This window comes from Globicephala melas, chromosome 2 (assembly GCF_963455315.2).
Source record: "Globicephala melas chromosome 2, mGloMel1.2, whole genome shotgun sequence".
Lineage (NCBI taxonomy): Eukaryota > Metazoa > Chordata > Mammalia > Artiodactyla > Delphinidae > Globicephala > Globicephala melas.
This window is the reverse complement of record NC_083315.2, coordinates 55997982-56017834: the sequence shown is the minus strand read 5'-3', so window position 1 is coordinate 56017834 and position 19853 is coordinate 55997982. Positions and strand designations below refer to the sequence as shown.

The window sequence follows — 19853 nt, the reverse complement described above, 5'->3', positions numbered from 1 at the left end:
CAGGGAGTTTCTTGCCTTTTGGGAAGTCTGAGGTCTTCTGCCAGCGTTCAGTAGGTGTTCTGTAGGAGTTGTTCCACATGTAGATGTATTTTTGATATATTTGTGGGGAAGAAGATGATCTCCACTTCTTACTCCTCTGCCATCTTGAAGGTTCCCCCTACCCATCTGTTCTTGCATGTTGTTTATTTCTCCTTTAAGGCCCTTTAACATATTGATCATATTATCTTAAATTTAGTGTTTGATAATTTCAACATCTGTGTCATATTACAGTCTTTTTCTGATGCTTGCTTTGTCTCTTCATACTTTTTTTCTTGTCTTTTAGTTGCCTTGTAGTGTTCTGTTATAAATCAGAAATATCCTATAAGGTAATAGAAATTGAAATAAATACACCTTTAATGTGAGAATTTATGTTATTTTGGCTAGTAGTTGGGCTGTAATGTTTGCTGTAGCTTTCTGTGCCAGAGGTTTCAGATTCTTCTAGTGTCTGTTTTTGTCTCCCCTCTTGATTTTGGTCTTTGCTCAGTACCCCTCCTCAGAGGGAGTCTGCAGCTTTTTCAGTGGTTCCCACTGCCCTTATTCTGGAGTGTTAGTGTGGAGGGATGATGTGGGGGAGGGGAAGTGTTCTATAGGTTCTGTAGTGTTAGAGTTAAACCTCAGCCTTTCCGTGGGCCTGTCTGTGCTTATGGGCTGTGGCCTTTACAAGTGTTTCCCTCCTATGATGGCTTTCGTCCCCTCCTTCGCATGGGATAGAAAGGCTCCAGGGCACTGGTGTGGGAGGAATGGTGGAGATCAAGCTCTGGAAAGGTTGGAGAGTACCCTTTGCTATGGAGAAGGCTTTGGGTGGCCTGTTTCCTAAGTGTTACTCCTTCCATTCCTGTGCCAGAGTTACAAGGGGATCTTTCTTGCATATTTACCTTGAGAACTTGGTGGGGCTCCTGGAGATGAAATCCATGAGAGTGTAGGGTGTCCCCAAGGTTGTGGCTCCCTGGAGGTTTCTTATTCTCACTCAAGTTTATCCTCAGCAAACAGAGACTCATCAAAATGACCATGTGGGTGTTACTGCAAGTTTATGGCTCTAGTAGCCTCTGCCCCCGGTAAGCAGATCTTGTCTATGACTCTGTGAATTCGCCTGTTTTCAGATTTCAGTGTGGCACTTTACACTGCAACATCAAGCTCTCATGGGTCCAACCAAAGTCACTGATTTTCAGTATGTTCAGGTTTTTTTTTTCTTGCTATAAGAGCTTAATTGTAAGCTCTTTACATATAGGAGCTGAAAAAAATGATTAAACTTTGATTTGTTTTTGAGTCATATTTATCTTCTTGAGTAACTTGTTGAGCTTCCTTAAACTGAGGGTTAGTTCAGCAATTCTGGAAATTTCAGTCATTATTTCTTTAAATTTTCTCCTTCTGAAGCTTTTTTATTTTATTTTTTTAAAGGTTATTTATTTATTTTTGGCTGTGTTGGGTCTTCTTTGCTGCCCGTGGGCTTTCTCTAGTTGCGGCGAGTGGGGGCTACTCTTCATTGTGGTGAGGGGGCTGCTTATTGCAGTGCCTTCTCTTGTTGTGGAGCATGGGCTCTAGGCACGTGGGCTTCAGTAGTTGTGGCATGTGGGCTCAGTAGTTGTAGCTTGCAGGCTCTAGAGCACAGGCTCAGTAGTTGTGGCTCATAGGCTTAGTTGCTCTGTGGCATGTGGGATTTTCCTGGACCAGGGATCGAACCTGTGTCCCCTGCACTGGCAGGCAGATTCTTATTCACTGCACCACCAGTGCCCCTGACAGTGTTCTTTTTGGTTTCTTTGTTTTTGAAGATTTTGTTTTTGAAGATTTCTCTTCCATTTTTGTGAGCTTCCATTTGCATTTAAGAAGATATTTCTGTGATTTTCTCCAGCATTTCTAGGTGTTTGGTAGCAGGACAGTGTTCAGGTCATGGATTTTACTGTTTTGCTAGAACCAGAAGTGTGTCTCCTATGCATGGTCCCAGGACACTTTCTGTTTCCCACGTGCATGTTCTCCATTTCAGCTCAAGTTGTGCCCTCCTTGTGGCACTTCTGTGTCCACGTCCCTAATTGACTTAATCTCTTTGTGTTTTTCCTCTACATACTGTGGTTATCTCATGCCTTGCCTTCATGCCAGTAACTCAGTTTTCAGCTGGGTCTGTTTTGTTCCTTTCTGGCTCTAAGTTATTAGCCATGTAACCGTATTGTTTTGGTTCTCAGTTCATTTGTTTAGCTCTGCAGTCTCCCTTTTATTTCATTCGGTATTTTATAATCTCATATTTGAAATCATGTTTAATTTGATCCAAGGCTTTCTTGAGTTATATAGTAGAAAGAATTCATGGGAAGCATGCTTGTCTTAATTGGGCTTTTTTCCAGATTATATTTTGTATTTTAGTTGTGTTTATCTGCTTGCCTTCCTTTCTTCCTTGCATTTTAAATTATTTATGTATTCATTCATTCATTCATTGCCAAACTATGTTTGTGAATCTGTCATTCCAATTTTTTCATCTTGCCCATGCCTTATGAGGGTGTGTCTACTCATAGTTTTTAATTTTCTGTGCTATAATTTTTTTCATATATATTCTTTCCTTTTATGTGATCTTTATTTTTGCTTAATTTATTAAACCAATTAATCTACATTGCTTGTAGAAATATTATAAATGTCAAATAACAAAAAAAGAAAACATTACTGCTTTCACTTCCAGCTCCTGCCTTCTTTCATGTATCTCATCCCTTTCCCTTCCCTTCGACCTTTTGAACCCACCTTGGCACCAGTTCCACACCGAGGGTTGTGTTGAGATCCCCTATCGCTAGCTCCTGTCTTCAGAGGACCTCGTTTTGATGGGACTTCCCACAGCCAGGTTCCCAAGAGAGTTTGTTGGAGAAGCCTGGTGCTGAAGCTCCAGCACTGGTTTCCATGACCCAGGCATTTGTAGAGTCCAGCTCTTGCGTGCAGTTGCTTACCTTGAGTCCTGCCAGAGATAACTTGTTATGTGTGCTGTGTTTGTGAAGGGGATGCTTAGACACTGATTCAGTCAGGATGATGGCTTCAGAATAAAGGGAAATTTATTGTTTCTGTCCAGAGAGAGTTCAGATGAAGCTTGAGTGTTGGTTTACCAGTGTGACTGGAGTCCACCTCTTTCCCCCTCTCTCCTACATCCATAATCCCCCGGCCCCTCCACCCTTCCTCCACTTTCCAGCGCTGCTGACTCAAGATAGAGTCTCTTCTCTGGTTCTGCTCTCATGATCCATGCCCCAGGCTTCGTTCTTCCAGATTTGGGTCCTCTTGGGGGAGACAGGGAGGCTCTTCCTCTAACAGAAGTGGAAAGAAGCCCTTTCAGTCCTAGTAAAAAGTGCACTCTCGAACCCCTTGCCCCTCCCTGGGGAGGCTGGGGCAGACTTTTCACACTGTACTTCCAAAACACAGACTCTGAGCAACCCCCAAATGAGAACAGAGATGGGGCTGGGCCCCTGGGTCCAAGAACCAGGAACGCCTTGTCTTAGGAACACCAAGCCTGCACCAGTGGCTCTCAAACTTCTAAGCTTCTGGACCCCTCTACTCTCATAACAGTTATTGCAGATCCCTGTCCCCCCCCCAAGTTTTTTTTACATGGGTTACATCTATCAATATTTATTACCATGTTTGAAATAAAAACTAAGAAAACATTTTCAAGTCCATGAATTCATTCGAAATAATAACCCCGTGCCTTGTTACCATAACTAATACTTTAAGAAAAACAACTATATTTTCCCAGGAAAAACACATTTAGTGAGAAAAGTAGCACTGTTTTATATTTTTGCAAATCTCCTTAATGCCCAGCTTCATAGAAGACAGCTGGATTCTCTGATCCACTTCTGCGGTCAGTCTGCTGCATCGTATGTCACGTGGTCTCTGCAAAGCTCTACCAACCGTTCATGAGTAAATGAGGGTGAAATAGGCTAATAACTTCTCATGATTGTGAAAAAGGTGTGGCTTCACTGATCCTCTGGAAGCATCTCAGAAACTCAGAGGTTCCCAGCCTGTAGTTTGAGAATGTCTGTGCTGTACAGATGCCAAAGGGAATCATTTTCTGTGACCATCACCAAAGTGTTTCCTTAGGACATTGGGAGCAGAGTCACCTGGCAGCTGAAACACTGGTGTTGAGCTATGAGATGAGAATAATAATAGTACTGACTTCGCTGTGTGGTTGTCACAAGACTGTAATGAATTTGAAAAAAAAGTGTGTGTGTGTGTGTGTGTGTGTGTGTGTGTGTGTGTGTGTATCACATTCAGAAGACTGCAAACTCTATTTAAGGTTTAGCTGTGTTATTTTCAAATATCATTTACTGTTATCCTCTGTAGTGAAAATCATGGGTTGGTTCACCTTTTGCCCATTTTTCTGTTGGATTGTCTGCCTTTTTCTTATTGACTTTTAGGCATTTATTTCTTATGCTGGATATGAGTCTTCTCTCAGCCCTAATATCTCGCTGACTCAGGGAAAATCACAGCCTCTCAATTTATTTTTCTGCCACCGTGGGTGGCAGGGTGGCGGGGACGAGGCTGGGAAGCTGTGGCAGGGGCACTGGGTGCGTGGGATCTGGCTCTGCAGACCTTGCAGGCCCTGGTCACCTGGCTTTGCCCTCAGGGGGCCAGCCCAGGGGTGGACCAGAAGGGTGGCCATCCTCTGTGCTTACAACTCAGGAACTGGTCGATAGGTCCCCTCTTTTTTTAAATGGAAAATAGATTTATTAAGCATTAAATAATGTTCAGCTAACTTGTTATCCTTGTGGATACATGTTAGGTCCCTTCTAAAGCAGCTGGACAATTGGCAGGAAGGTTCCTCCTTAGGTTGAATTGCACTCTCCTGTCCGAGGCCACAGGTCTGCCCAGGTTGCTGGCTCCCTCCCGGAGCCCCTGGGCTTGTGCAGGAGGAAGGAGGAGGGCATGGGGCAGGGCAGGCACTTGGGGGTTGAGTGGGGAGCAAGATCTAGAAGGGTAGGGGTGCACACAGTGGGCGTGAGGGGTTGTGGCTTTGGTGTTGCAGGGTCATAGGAAGTAAAGGTGATGTCTTTTCCTCAGGATCCCATCCCCATCACTCTGGTGAAGTCCTTCTTCCTGTCATCCTCTGAAGGGGCTCTGTTCCTGTCCTCTGTGACTTGTCACCATTTGTAATTATAGGTGTGTCATTGTCGAATTATGTTATCCCACCCTCCACCCATATTTTATATTCCATGAGCTCAGGGACCGTGTCTGTTCAGTTCCCACTGTGCATGTCAGGCTGGCATAATGCCCCAAACAGGAAGTGCTCCAGAAATATTTGTCAAATGAGTGAATGAATGAATACGCAAATGAACACTTGGCTGGACTGTGGGTTGTACAAAGGGCTGTGTGCTGCCCTAAGGACTTGAGACTGGATTGTTGGAACAGTACAGCTGGAGGAGGGCAGAGAGCCTGTCTGGAACTGAGCAGAATTCAGACCCTGTGAGGGCCCTGCCTTCCATCAGCTCAGCTGCTGTAGCCAAAGTACCATAGACTGAGTGGCTTAATGACACGCATTTATTTCTCACAATTCTGGAGGCTGGGGAGTACAGGATCAAGGTACCTGCAGCTTTGATGTCTGGTGAGAGCCTGCTTCCTGGTTCATAGATGGCTGTTTTCTGACTGGGTCTTCACATTGCAGAAGGCGTGAGGGAGCCCTCTGGGGTCCCTTTATTAAGGACAGTAATCCTGGTCATGAGGGTGAACCCACCCTCATGACCTAAACACCTTCCAAAGGCCCCATCTCCTAATACCATCCCCATGCAGGGTAGGTTTCAACATAGGAAATTTGGGCAACACAGACATTCAGTCTTTGGGGGGAAGGACATTCTTCACAGGGGGGTGGGAAGGAGGTGGGACACCTTGTCACCATGCAGACTGAGAGCTGAGACTCAGCCAGTGGGTGGCCCTGGGATGGGGGTGGTGTGAGGGGCCCACCTTGGGAACACAGACAGTAGCCTCTCTGCTCTGCTGGTCCTGCAGGGTTTTCCCGCATCTCCGTGGAGGCTCCCCCACCCGCATTGCTGCTCCTTCCGTTGGAGGCTGGCTGCTGCTTTGCGTTGATTACAGTTTGAAATGCCTGCTCAGTCCCATGCTGCCACACACCACAGAAATCTCATTTCCCTCTAATGAGGTTTCAGCTAACATGTTGGAAAGAAGAAAGCCTTTTAATTAGATTGGTCGTAATTGAGCTCCCAAACCACAGAAGCCTTTCTCTCAGAAGATAAAGACATGGATGCAATTAAAAGAAAGCCACGTGAATGGAACACTGGCTAATTTTAAGTTGATTAAAAACAACTCAATAAGTTGAGGCAAGGGACATATGTCCTATAAGAGTTTATCAGTGCTTTCAAATAGTACTGGAGACTGGACTGGAACTAGAGCCCTCTTGCAATTCAGATGCATGGCTCTGTCAGCGACTGTTATCTCTGCACAGAGGATGGAGAGAGGTTAGCTCCACAGCTTTTTCTACCAAAACCCCTGGCATGTGTTATTTCGAAAAAGGGGATGTATTTTTCTTGTGCAGAATTGGCAGCTTCTTCTGGACACAGCCCCTGGCCTTGGACCCTTGGGACTTGGTCCCCTGTCTTTCCCTAGGCAGCCTGATCCCCTCTGTGAGATTTACACCCACCTTCCTGCCTCCAACTCTCACCTCTCAGAGGCACCCAGGGTGAGCTACTGGGACAGGGGCATTGATGCATCAAAGAATCTCTGCCAGCTTCTTACGCATTCAGCACATTGGTATTTGAAGGAGAAGCAGCATCCATTTCTCACTTGTGTCCCTGCCCTGAGACCATGCCCCAGTAGATGGTGTTCTTTCTGCCACTGGGTCTGTTTTTGTGACTGCCATCAGGGAGCCAGGCCAGGTAGTTCCTGCTGGAGGGGCTTATGGCCTCAGCCTCTGGGTATCTCAGCATTAATAAGTACTTTCTCCTGGAGAGGGTGAAAATTGCTAATTTACAGAGTCTTTTAGGTGGGAATTGAACACGAAATAGTGAACAGCAGTCTCAGCAGAACTATTGCATGAAATGGGCTTGTTTGTCTCCGTGTGCACCGTGGCTTTTGCTAGGCCCTTTTGGGCTTTTCCAGCCATGCTAAAAAACCGGTTGCATCCCAGGTGGAAAGGCCCCATGTTGACTAGCATCTTCTTTGGGTGTCCAGTGCAGGGGCAAAGCCGCGGTCAATCTGCTCTCTGGAGCTTCCTGAAAAAAATGCAGACTTTGGCGCCCAGCTTGGAACCCACTCTCAGTTTGGAAATGTGGAAAGAGGGGCTGTTGACTCAGATCCAAGTGTGAATGGTTCCTTCATAAAGGAACCACCTTTCTGACCCTTAGTTTGCTCACCTAGACAGGATGTACCCTGCAGGTGTGTGTCGAGGGCCTGGGTGCTGCCAGGCTGATGGAGGATGGGAGGAAAGGCAGGCAGACCCTTGGGGCTCAGGGAGAAATGGGGCCCACGCAGCACTGTTAGCACAGGTGCCGCAGCTGTCACGGGGCGGGGCGGGGACTCCCTTCCCCGGGGGAGGGAAGCCTATTTCAATTTGCTTAAAACTCTATCTATTCTGCTAATAAACTTGACTTTAAAAGATTGGAATCTGCATCCAGTCTTATTTTTTAAGTATACAAATGATAAATAATGTGTAAGGAAAAATAAGATAAACGATTAGCAGGTATCATCTCGGGATGGTGGGGTTGCAGGGTTTTAATTTTCTTCTCTATACTTTTCCATCTTTTGTAAGAGCTCTGTAATGAATGTGTATTACTTCAGCATAAATAGAAAAGCTGTGCTCTGGGGAAATGCTGGAGTATATTTGGAAGTGCTCTATGAATTCTATTTTCCACACATGCCAACCGTCCCAACCATCAGATTGGTATATGAATAAGGGTATCATTTCTTCTTATGTAAATCATATAAACCATATTTTTGACTTTTTTTTTTTTTTCCTTTAAAGGATGAGAAGAACCAAGTGTTGACCACCAACATTTGGCTGCAAATGGTAAGTTGCGACCATGGCTTCCTGCTCTTGCTTCCACGATGCCTGTGCTGGAATCACAGTGAAGGTCCCGTAGGACAAGCCAGGACTGTCCTCCCACCTTCATGTATGCAGTGAACCAGACCACCCCGCCTTTGCATGTCCTGCACTACACCCTGCAAGGCAGAAATATGCATAAGTTATAAGATGCAGGTCTGCATGTGCATGTCCACAGTCTGTACCCTAACTGGTCCCTAGGGCTAGGGAGTGTGTGCCCTGCTCCCCCTGGCTCCAGCCATGCACGTCTGAATGCGACAGAGTGACACCTAAGCCAGAGGCCTTCACACTTCCTGCTCCAGTGACACCCGCAAGAATTTTGAGAAGCTGTATTTTTTCATTCATGTATTTTAACCTTGACATCTAAAGTTCTAACCTCAGATTAATTAACTACAAATTATGTTACTTCCATCCAATTGTAAAATGGACATTTAAAAATAAAACTGTCAGTCTCTATTTTAAATTGAATCTATTTAAATGCCATATAATTTGACGCCCATATCATTAATTAAAAAAAATATACACACAAGCCCTTCTTTAACTGGTTGATATTTTACATAGTCCCATTTTCTCTCTGCACTTATATTTCTATTCCACTTTCCACACAGAATTTTATCCAAATGTGATATAACTTTATGTTTGAAACTCTATTATTAATCATTCTGCCTTGGTTTTCTCAAATGTAAATATTTACATAAAAATTATTCCTTCAGAAAATAAGTGTTAAGAATTTTTCGTCTGGATCGATTTAGGATTATAGTGATTAATGCTACATAATTCCTCAAGGTGACACTTAATTACAAATTTTAATAAATAATTATTAAACATAAAAAATTGGAAATCTACCTCTCTACAAAAGATGGGGCTTTGGAAGAGATTGGTTCAAGGTGGCGGAGTAGAAGGATGTGCTCTCACTCCTTCTTGTGAGAACACCAAAAGCACAACTAACTGCTGAACAATCATCGACAGGAAGACACTGGAACTCACAAAAAAAGATACCCCACATCCAAAGACAAAGGAGAAGCCACAATGAGATGGTAGGAGGGACACAATCACAATAAAATCAAATCCCATAACTGCTGGTTGGTTGACTCACAAACTGGAGAACACTTATACCACAGAAGTCCACCCACTGGAGTGAAGGTTCTGAGCCTCACTTCAGGCTTCCAAACCTGGGCGTCTGGCAAGGGAGGAGGAATTCCTAGAGAATCAGACTTTGAAGGCTAGCAGGATTTGATTGCAGGACTTCAACAGGACTGGGGGAAACAGAGACTCCACCCTTGGGGGGCACACACAAAGTAGTGTGTGCGTCGGGACCCACGGAAAGGAGCAGTGACCCCGTAGGAGACTGAACCAGACCTACCTGCTGGTGTTGGAGGGTCTCCTGCAGAGGCAGGGGGGTGGCTCTGTCTCACCATTAGGACAAGGACACAGGCAGCAGAAGTTCTGGGAAGTACTCCTTGGTGTGCAACCTCCCAGAGTCTGCCATTAGCCCCACCAAAGAGCCCGGGTAGGCTCCAGTGTTGGGTCGCCTCAGGCCAAACAACCAGCAAGGAGGGAACCCAGCCCCACCCATCAGAAGACAAGTAGATTAAAGTTCTACTGAGCTCTTCCCACTAGAGAAACAGCCAGCTCTACCCACCACCAGTTCTTCCCATCAGGAAACTTGCACAGGCCTCTTAGGTAGCCTCATCCACCAGAGGGCAGACAGCAGAAGCAAGAAGAACTACAGTCCTGCAACCTGTGGAATAAAAACCACATTCACAGAAAGACAGACAAGATAAAAAGGCAGAGGGCTATGTACCCGATGAAGGAACAAGATAAAGCCCCAGGAAAACAACTAAATGAAGTGGAGATAGGCAACCTTCCAGAAAAAGAATACAGAATAATGATAGTGAATATGATCCAGGACCTCGGAAAAAGAATGGAGGCAAAGATCGAGAAGATGCAAAAAATATTTAACAAAGATCTAGAAGAATTAAAGAACAAACAAACAGAGATGAACAATTAAATAATTGAAATGAAAAATACACTAGAAGGAATCAATAGCAAAATAACTGAGGCAGAAGAACGGATAAGTGACCTGGAAGACAAAATGGTGGAATTCACTGTTACAGAACAGTATAAAGAAAAAAGAATGAAAAGAAATAAAGACGGCCTAAGAGACATCTGGGACAACATTAAACGCAACAACATTCACATTATAGCAGTTGCAGAAGGAGGAGAGAGAGAGAAAGGACCCGAGAAAATATTTGAAGAGATTATAGTCGAAAACTTCCCTAACATGGGAAAGGAAATAGCCACCCAAGTCCAGGAAGCGCAGCGAGTCCCATACAGGATAAACTGAAGGAGAAACACAGCGAGACACATAGTAATCAGATTGGCAAAAATAAAAGGCAAAGAAAAATTATTGAAAGCAGCTAGGGAAAAACAACAAATAACATACATGGGAACTCCCATAAGGTTAACAGCTGATTTCTCAGCAGAAACTCTACAAGCCAGAAGGGAGTGGCATGATCTACTTAAAGTGATGAAAGAGAAGAACCTACAACCAAGATTACTCTACCAGGCAAGGATCTCATTCAGATTCTATGGAGAAATCAAAAGCTTTACAGACAAGCAAAAGCTAAGAGAATTCACCACCAAACCAGCTCTACAACAAATGCTAAAGGAACTTCTCTAAGTGGGAAACACAGAGAAGAAAAGGGCCTAAGAAGCCAAACCCAACACAATTAAGAAAATGGTAATAGGAACATACATATTGATAATTACCTTAAACGTGAATGGATTAAATGCTCCAACCAAAAGACACAGGCTTGCTAAATAGATACAAAAACAAGACCCATATATATGCTGTTTACAAGAGACCCACTTCAGACCTAGGAACACATACAGACTGAAAGTCAGGGGTTGGAAAAAGATATTCCATGCAAGTGGAAATCAAAAGAAAGCTGGAGTAGCTATACTCATATCAGATAAAATAGACTTAAAAATAAAGAATGTTACAAGAGACAAGGAAGGGCACTACATAATGATCAAGGGATCAATCCAAGAAGAAGATAGAACTTATAAATGTATATGCACCCAACATAAGAGCACCTCAATACATAAGACAACTGCTAACAGCTCTAAAAGAGGGAACTGACAATAACACACTAATAGTGGGAGACTTTAAAACCTCACTTAAACCAATGGACAGATCATCCAAACAGAAAATTAATAAGGAAACAGAAGCTTTAAGTGACACAATAGACCAGATAGATTTAATTGATATTTATAGGACATTCCATCCAAAAACGGCAGACTACACTTTCTTCTCAAGTGCGCATGGAACATTCTCCAGGATAGATCACATCTTGGGTCACAAATCCAGCCTCAGTAAATTTAAGAAAATTGAAATCATATCAAGCATCTCTGCTGACCACAATGCTATGAGATTAGAAATAAATTACAGGGAAAAAAACGTAAAAAACACAAACACATAGAGGCTAAATAATACATTACTAAATAACCAAGAGATCACTGAAGAAATCAAAGAGGAAATCAAAAAATACCTAGAGACAAATGACAATGAAAACATGACTATCGAAAACCTATGGGATGCAGCAAAAGCAGTTCAAAGAGGGAAGTTTATAACTATACAAGCCTACCTTAGGAAACAAAATTTTCAAATACTCTAACTTTACATCTAAAGGAACTAGAGAAGGAAGAACAAACAAAACTCAAAGTTAGCAGAAGGAAAGAAATCATAAAGATCAGAGCAGAAATAAATGAAGTAGAAACAAAGAAAATAGCAAAGATCAATAAAAGTAAAAGCTGGTTCTTTGAGAAGATAAACAAAATTGATAAACCATTAGCCAGACTCATTAAGAAAAAGAGGGAGAGGACTCAAATCAATAAACTTAGAAATGAAAAAGGAGAAGTTACAGCAGACACTGCAGAAATACAAAGCATCCAAAGAGACTACTACAAGCAACCCTATGCCAATAAAATGGACAACCTGGAAGAAATGGATAAATTCTTAGAGAAGTATATCCTTCCAAGACTGAACGAGGAAGAAATAGAAAATATGAACAGACCAAACACAAGTAATGAAGTTGAAACTGTGGTTAAAAATCTTCCAACAAACAAAAGTCCAGGACCAGATGGCTTCACAGGTGAATTCTATCAAACATTTAGAGAAGAGCTAACACCCATCCTTCTCAAACTCTTCCAAAAAATTGCAGAAGAAGGAGCACTCCCAAACTCATTCTATGAGGCCAGCATCACCCTGATACCAAAACCAGGCAAAGATACTACAAAAAAAGAAAATTACAGACCAATATCACTGATGAATATAGATGCAAAAATCCTCAAAAAAATACTAACAGAATCCAACAACACATTAAAAGGATCATACACCATGGTCAAGTGGGATTTATCCCAGGGATGCAAGGATTTTTCAATATACTCAAGTCAATCAATGTGATACACCATATTAACAAACTGAAGAATAAAAACCATATGATCATCTCAATAGACACAGAAAAAGCTTTTAACAAAATTCAACACCTGTTTATGATAAAAGCTCTCCAGAAAGTGGGCATAGAGGGAACCTACTTCAACATAATAAAGGCCATATATGACAGATCCATAGCAAACATCATTATCAATGGTGAAAAACTAAAAGCATTTCCTGTAAGATCAGGAACAAGACAAGGGTGTCCACTCTCACCACTATTATTCAACATAGTTTCTGGAAGTCGTAGCCATGGCAATCAGAGAAGAAAAAGAAATAAAAGGAATACAAAGTGGAAAAGAATTAAAACTGTCACTGTTTTCAGATGACATGGTACTATACATAGAGAATCCTAAAGATGCCACCAGAAAACTACTAGAGCTAATCAATGAATTTGGTAAAGTAGCAGGATACAAAATTAATGCACAGAAGTCTCTTGTATTCCTATACACTAATGATGAAAAATCTGAAAGAGAAATTAAGGGAACACTCCCATTTACCACTGCAACAAAAAAAATAAAATACCTAGGACTAAACCTACCTAGGGTGACAAAAGACCTGTACGCAGAAAACTATAAGATGCTGATGAAAGAAATTAAAGATGATACAAACAGCTGGAGAGATATACCATGTTCTTGGATTGGAAGAATCAATATTGTGATAATGACTATACTACCCAAAGCAATCTGCAGATTCAATGCCATCCCTATCAAATTACCAATGGCATTTTTTTTACTGAACTAGAACAAAAAATCTTTAAATTTGTATGGAGACACAAAAGACCCCGAATAGCCAAAGCACTCTTGAGGAAAAAAAACGGATCTGGAGGAATCAGAGTCCCTGACTTCAGACTATACCACAAAGCTACAGTAATCAAGACAATATGGTACTGGCACAGAAACAGAAATATAGATCAGTGGAACAAGATAGAAAGCCCAGAGATAAACCCAGGCACCTATGGTCAACTAATCTATGACAAAGGAGGCAAAGATATACAATGGCGAAAAGACAAGTCTCTTCAATAAGTGGTGCAGGGAAAACTGGACAGCTACATGTGGAAGACTGAAATTAGAACACTCCCTAACACCATACACCAAAATAAACTCAAAATGGATTTGAGACCTAAATGTAAGACTGGACACTATAAAACTCTTAGAGGAAAACACAGGAAGAACACTCTTTGATATAAATCACAGCAAGATCTTTTTTGATCCACCTCTTAGAGTAATGGAAATAAAAACAAAAATAAACAAATGGTATCTAATGAAACTTCAAAGCTTTTGCACAGCAAAGGAAACCATAAACAAGATGAAAAGACAACCCTCAGAATGGGAGAAAATATTTGCAAACGAATCAACGGAGATAGGATTTATCTCCAAAATATATAAACAACTCATACAGCTCAATGTTAAAGAAATAAACAACCCAATCCAAAAATGGGCAGAAAACCTAAATAGACTTTTCTTCAAAGAATACAAACTGTTGGCCAAAAAGCACATGAAAAGCTGCTCAGCATCACTAATTATTAGAGAAATGCAAATCAAAACTACAATGAGGTATCACCTCACAGCAGTTAGAATGGGCATCATCAGAAAATCTACAGACAAGAAATGCTGGAGAGGGTGTGGAGAAAAGGGAACCCTTTTGTACTGTTTGTGGGAATGTAAATTGATATAGCCACTATGCAGAATAGTATTGAGGTTCCTTAAAAAACTAAAAATAGAATTACCGTATGACCCAGCAATCCCACTACTGGGCATATACCCAGAGAAAACCATAATTCAAAGAGACACATGCCCCCCAATGTTTATTGCAGCTCTATTTACAATAGCCAGTTCATGGAAGCAACCTCAATGCCCATCGACAGATGAATGGATAAAGGAGAAGTGGTACATATGTACAATGGAGTATTACTCAGCCATAAAAGGGAACGAAATTGGGTCATTTGTAGAGACGTGGATGGATCTAGAGACTGTCATACAGAGTGAAGTAAGTCAGAAAGAGAAAAACAAATATCGTATATTAATGCATATATGTGGAACCTAGAAAAATGGTACAGATGAACTGGTTTGCAGGGCAGAAACTGAGACACAGATGTAGAGAACAAACGTATGGACACCAACGGGGGAAAGTGGTGTGGTGGTGGTGGTGGTGATGTGATGAATTGGGAGATTGGGATTGACGTGTATACACTGATGCGTATAAAATGGTTGACTAATAAGAGCCTGCTGTATAAAAAAAGAAAAAAAAAGAAAAAAAGATGGGGCTTTATTTTAAATTCATTAATGTATTCATAGATGACATTTTTATTGCTAAAACTGAGACATCGATACAGATTTCACTATCAATTCTATAACTTTTAAAAATAGATGTAGTAACGTATAGTTCAGAATGAAAGGTACTTTGTAACAACAGGTTTATTCAGTTCCTTGAACTTCTTACAGATTACATGCCAAAAATAATGAGTTTTCATCAACGTGTATCAGTGGACAACTTGATTAGTTTCTCCTTCAATTTTGCTGAAAACAAAGAATTTAAAGAATTAAAATGCATCTGACCTTTGAAAGTATTTGTCACCCAAATTTTTAACAAAATTGACATAGACACTGGTATTTTGAATGGACTTTTTCTTGCTTCTTGGGTCAGTGTCCCTAGGTAAGAGTTGAGAAAAGGGAAATAGGTCTTTATTTGTGAAGTGGGAGGGGGATACTTCAACATGGAGGCAAAGGATGCTCCCAGGCAATTCTTGGGCAGGTGAGTTTTAGTTGGCTACAAGTGGATATTGAGGGATAGAAAACAGAAAATGGATTTACTTCACACTGTCTGCTGTTTGTCCCAGGGGTACCCTTAGCTACGTCTCAGACCCCTTGCAGAACTTTCCTGTAGTGAATAAAGTAGGAACCTTTGAGAGTCTCCCCTGCAGGATTTAAAGCAACGTTCTTCAGTGTGTGGATCCCACCTGCACACCTGTGCCCGCCGACTCCAGCTTCCCTCCTTTTGCCAGGGGTACAGGGTCTGTGTTCCCCTGGAAGCCAGCCCTTCCTCAGTGGGCTTGGCTCTGTCTCCTGGCACCTGCTGAGAGCTGGGCTTTCACAACTGCCCCTATCGCCTGGAGCATCATAATAGTGTCTGTGAGCCACTCATTAACATACAGACATGATGCAGTCTGTCCCCATAAATCCGCCCGGTGACTTTCTGGTTCCTCTTAACCTTTATGGCAAGGCTCCCCTGAGCAGTGACCCCTGCCCTACTGTCCTCAATCTCTCCACTTGCATTCTCACTTAAACTCACCTTCATCTGGCTGTGTGTAAGCAAAGCACTAACCCCCAGGTTACTACATATTATGAGTAATGTTTTTACCCAGTTTATTTTGATGAGAATTTTCAACTATACCAAGAAGTTGAATTTATAGCACGCACCCATATACCTGCCTCCTGGATTCTATAATTAGCATTTTACTATACTTGCTTTATCCCATATCTGGGAATCTATTCATCTAGTTTATTTTTAAATGCAGCTCAAAGTAGAATAGTGGACAGTGGTGCCCTTTCACCCACATATTTCATGGAGATCTCAAGAGTTCAGAGGGTTTTTTTTCTTTCTTTCAAGGTAAAGTATTTGCATACAATGCAATGCACAGATTCTAAGAGTGTATCTGTCAATAAATTGCCAGTAATGCCTTCAGGTCTGCAGCCCCCGCCCCCATCCCCTGCATTCAGGACTGTCATGTAAGGTATAGCTCTGGGAATCCTGGGGCATAATGCAAATGTTTCCTTTTTTACATAAAACTGCTTGTTTCCCAAGCCCTCTAAAGTGCAGAGCTGCTGTGGACAATTTTCTCATGGAGAGAGAGAGACACTGAATTTGCCCCTGGCATGTGAGGTCATGTTTCCCTGAGTCTCTGTTTCTTAGCCCTCAGTAAGTGATTGATCTTCAGCAATGTATATTATTTGGTGATTTTTACAAGGGTGTTGGTTTCCAGGAAAAATGTAACTGGATTATTACTTACTGCATTGAGTTCAGGTTCTCCATAAATAAACATCCTTGCTTTGGAGGATGTCACCAGAGGCCTCTAAATTTCTTTCAAGCACAGTGTATTTCTAATTAAGACTTGCATTTGCAGAGGCACCTGCAGCTTCATTTGTTTTAAAACTCACTTTTTAATCTCATGTACCTATTCAACTAATCTTTTCAAGCACCTGCTTTGTGGAAAGCATTGAACTAGGCCATGTAAGGGGGGCCCAGAAAAGGATGAGACCCAGTTTCTACTTGCAAACCATTTCCAATCCGGCTGTGTAATTTACGCTCTAAAGAAGATTCAAATATCAAGACCAAGTACCTCCCTAGAGAATTGGCAGGAGGCAGGCTAGCTGTGTAGACCGTGGAGTTGGCAGGTGGGAGAAATCTCTGCTTTACAGAAACGGGAGGGAGAGGAGGAAAGGCACAAACTCTTCTGAATGTGATGATCAGGGAGCCCGAGTGTCTCTAGGTGTGACCTTGCTAATTAGTGCTTCTTTTCCAGGTGGAAAACAAGTTGGGTGCCTTTGTAGCGCATGTCCTTATAAAGCTGGGTGGCACATTTATCTGGCACCTGTAGCTCATGGAGCAGTTGTAACAGTAGCTCCCAGCTGAATTTTAAGGAATCACAAGTATCTTGGATTTAGAGCAGACCTTAAAAGTTATCTAACCTCTGCCCTACCCAGTGTTTCCATCTGGAAAGCCATGGCATTCCTATTGTGGCCATAGCATGGCCAATGGGGAACTCAGATGTCACCCCGACAAGGCTTGGGAGCTGCCCCAGAGCCATGTGTAAGACGACCACCTTGATTCCTGCTCTTTGTGTTCTCCCAACTGGTGACCAGCCTCGCCTGCCCCAGCTATGGGGACAGACAAGAAGTGAGGCTCCATGCTGAAGACGGTCAAGGCCAGAGTCCCCAGGGAGGGAGGGCAGAAATGTGGACAGGAGGGGACAGAGGACCCAGGAAATTGCTCTCAGCAACTGGTTTTTCTCTCCTCTCATTTCATGTTGCTGAATTCCTGTTCTGAAAACCTGAATCCACATAATCTTTTCTCTAGGTATTTCAACTCTGAGGTCAATATTATACAAATGATGGATTTTCTATACATTCAAAAAGAGAAACAGAGAAAACATTCTCTTTGACCTACGGTTTGTTGATTGTGTTTTCCTTTCTCTTACCTGCCCTTGATTTGTAGGACTTTCCAGTTATTTAGATAACCTGAAGGAAGAGAACGTGTCTGATCTTTCTGTTTACCTCTATCTTCACAGGACGAGGAAGCAGTTAGTGTATTTTCTCGGCAGATTAGTTTTATCATTTGGGGAGGCCTGTCAGACATAATCTGATTTAATCTACGAGAAGCCATTTCAGTTTCTAAAGAGACATTTGAGCCATCCAGAGACTTGTAGTTGCTTTAAAAAAAAATCTGTTGTCTTTAATTTTGGAATTTTGACCATTCTTCTGGTTTCAGGTTTCCCATCCTTCTTATGCTTATCTTTTACCTCCTAATTCTAATGATGGATTAGATTCTAAACCATATTTATTTCTAAAATGCTTACTTCTTCATTTCTGCATTCTTTATCACTTTTCTCTGACAAATAGAAATGCCATACGTTATTCTCATAGATGAGATGTCGGTGGCTTGCTTAGGGCCATAAGAGTAACCCACAGGTAAGGGTGGTGTTTCAATCACTGTGTCCCACTGAAAGAAGAAAGTTTTAGGGCAGAAGGAAGGAGGAGGCCCACTCTCTTCCTCTGATCAAAACAGTTGACGGAAAGAATGTTCAGAGCATGTGTGTGTGAGGTGTTTCCTGACACCAGGCACTTGGCGTCTGCCCATCCAATAGCTGGTTCTGTGATTCTCGGGACTCGACCTTGGTGTCCAGCAGTTCAGTTTTATTCTGAGTTAGCGTGCAGTCCCTCGAGGTAAGGGCTCAGTCCCACAAACCGTCCCCACTTGAGACACAAACTGCAGATGGGGGAGCCAGGCAACCCACACTTCTGTCCAGCTGAGTTCAAATTGGACGTTCCCACCACACCCCGCTTGGGTACAGTATTTTCCTAGAACAGCTCCTGGAACTCAAGAGAAACCTTCATCTATGTTTCCAATTTATTATAAAGGATGCAGCTCATGCACAGCTGAAGGAGGAGATGCCAGGGCAGGTATGAGGCGAGAAGTAGAACTTCTGTCTCCCCTCCCCAGCCACTGTGTCCCTGCACCTTGATGTGGTCACCAGCCTTGTTTTTTGTTTTTTTTTCCTGCTCCAACAGCATCATTTGTTTATTTATTTATTATTAATTTTTATTGGAGTATAGTTGCTTTACAATGTCAGCCTTATTGTTCAGAGTTTCATAACCCAGTCTCCAGCCTCTCTTCTCTTCCCAGAGATAGGGGTGGGGTGGGGATAAGGGTTCCCACCCTCTAATGCAGGGTTGATCTTTCCGGTGACCAGAGGCATTCTGCTGGCCTGAGGCTGACTAGGGGCCCCACCCTAAGCCAACTCATTAGTATAAAAAATATGCTTAAAAGACATCTGATCACTCAGGAAGTTCCCAGGGTTTTAGGAGCTCTGTGCCAGGAACCAAGGAAAAAGACCAAATATATTTCTTATTATACCATACTGTATTTTTTTTAATGAAGTAAACTTTCCCTTTCTTCTCTTTCATTCACTTGCTCTCACTCTCTGCTTTCTTTCTTTCTTGCATTAAATATTTCCATGTAAGTGTGCACACACACATTTAAAAAGAGTTTCCTGTGGGCCCAAGGCAGGTTGTAATAGGGCCAGTTCTCAGACCCCTGAAAGAGTGGGATTCTTACTGTGCATCTTAGATCAAGGGCCCCTTCCTCCCCTGCGTTTCCCCTTAAGCATCCCATGTAATCGTATCTTGATGACAATGAGAAGGAATCACACAGAAATAGGGAGAGAATGCAAAGTGCAGCCTCTTCTGACGGGAAGCTCTGGGAGGGTTGGCGTTTCTAGGTTCATGCCTGTTTCCAGGTGCCCATGTGTGGAAGCCGTGCCAGCTGCTGTCTGTTTGCTCAGTGCCTCTGCCTTGCCGGGCCTTGCAATCTGAGTGGACAGTCAGTACTTTGGAGGATAGAAACTCCCCCCCACCCCACTTGTTTATGGGCCCCTTTCTACATCCATTCTTTTTTTTTTTTTTTTTTTTTCTTTTGTGGTATGCGGACCTCTCACTGTTGTGGCCTCTCCCGTTGCGGAGCACAGGCTCCAGACACACAGGCCCAGTGGCCATGGCTCACAGGCCCAGCCGCTCCGCGGCACGTGGGATCTTC

At 42.6% G+C, this 19853-nt stretch overlaps 1 protein-coding gene across 5 annotated transcripts in view; it reads left to right on the top strand.

Moving 5' to 3' along the window:
• The window catches only part of CHRNA7 (cholinergic receptor nicotinic alpha 7 subunit), a 122095-nt gene that overhangs the window by 36444 nt on the left and 65798 nt on the right, over nucleotides 1-19853 (top strand). For all 5 annotated transcript variants that reach the window (XM_060293928.1, XM_030874848.2, XM_060293931.1 and 2 more), the window contains one exon: nucleotides 7967-8011. In XM_060293928.1, coding sequence (XP_060149911.1) covers nucleotides 7967-8011 — 45 coding nt within the window. The remainder of the gene's footprint in view (nucleotides 1-7966; nucleotides 8012-19853) is intronic.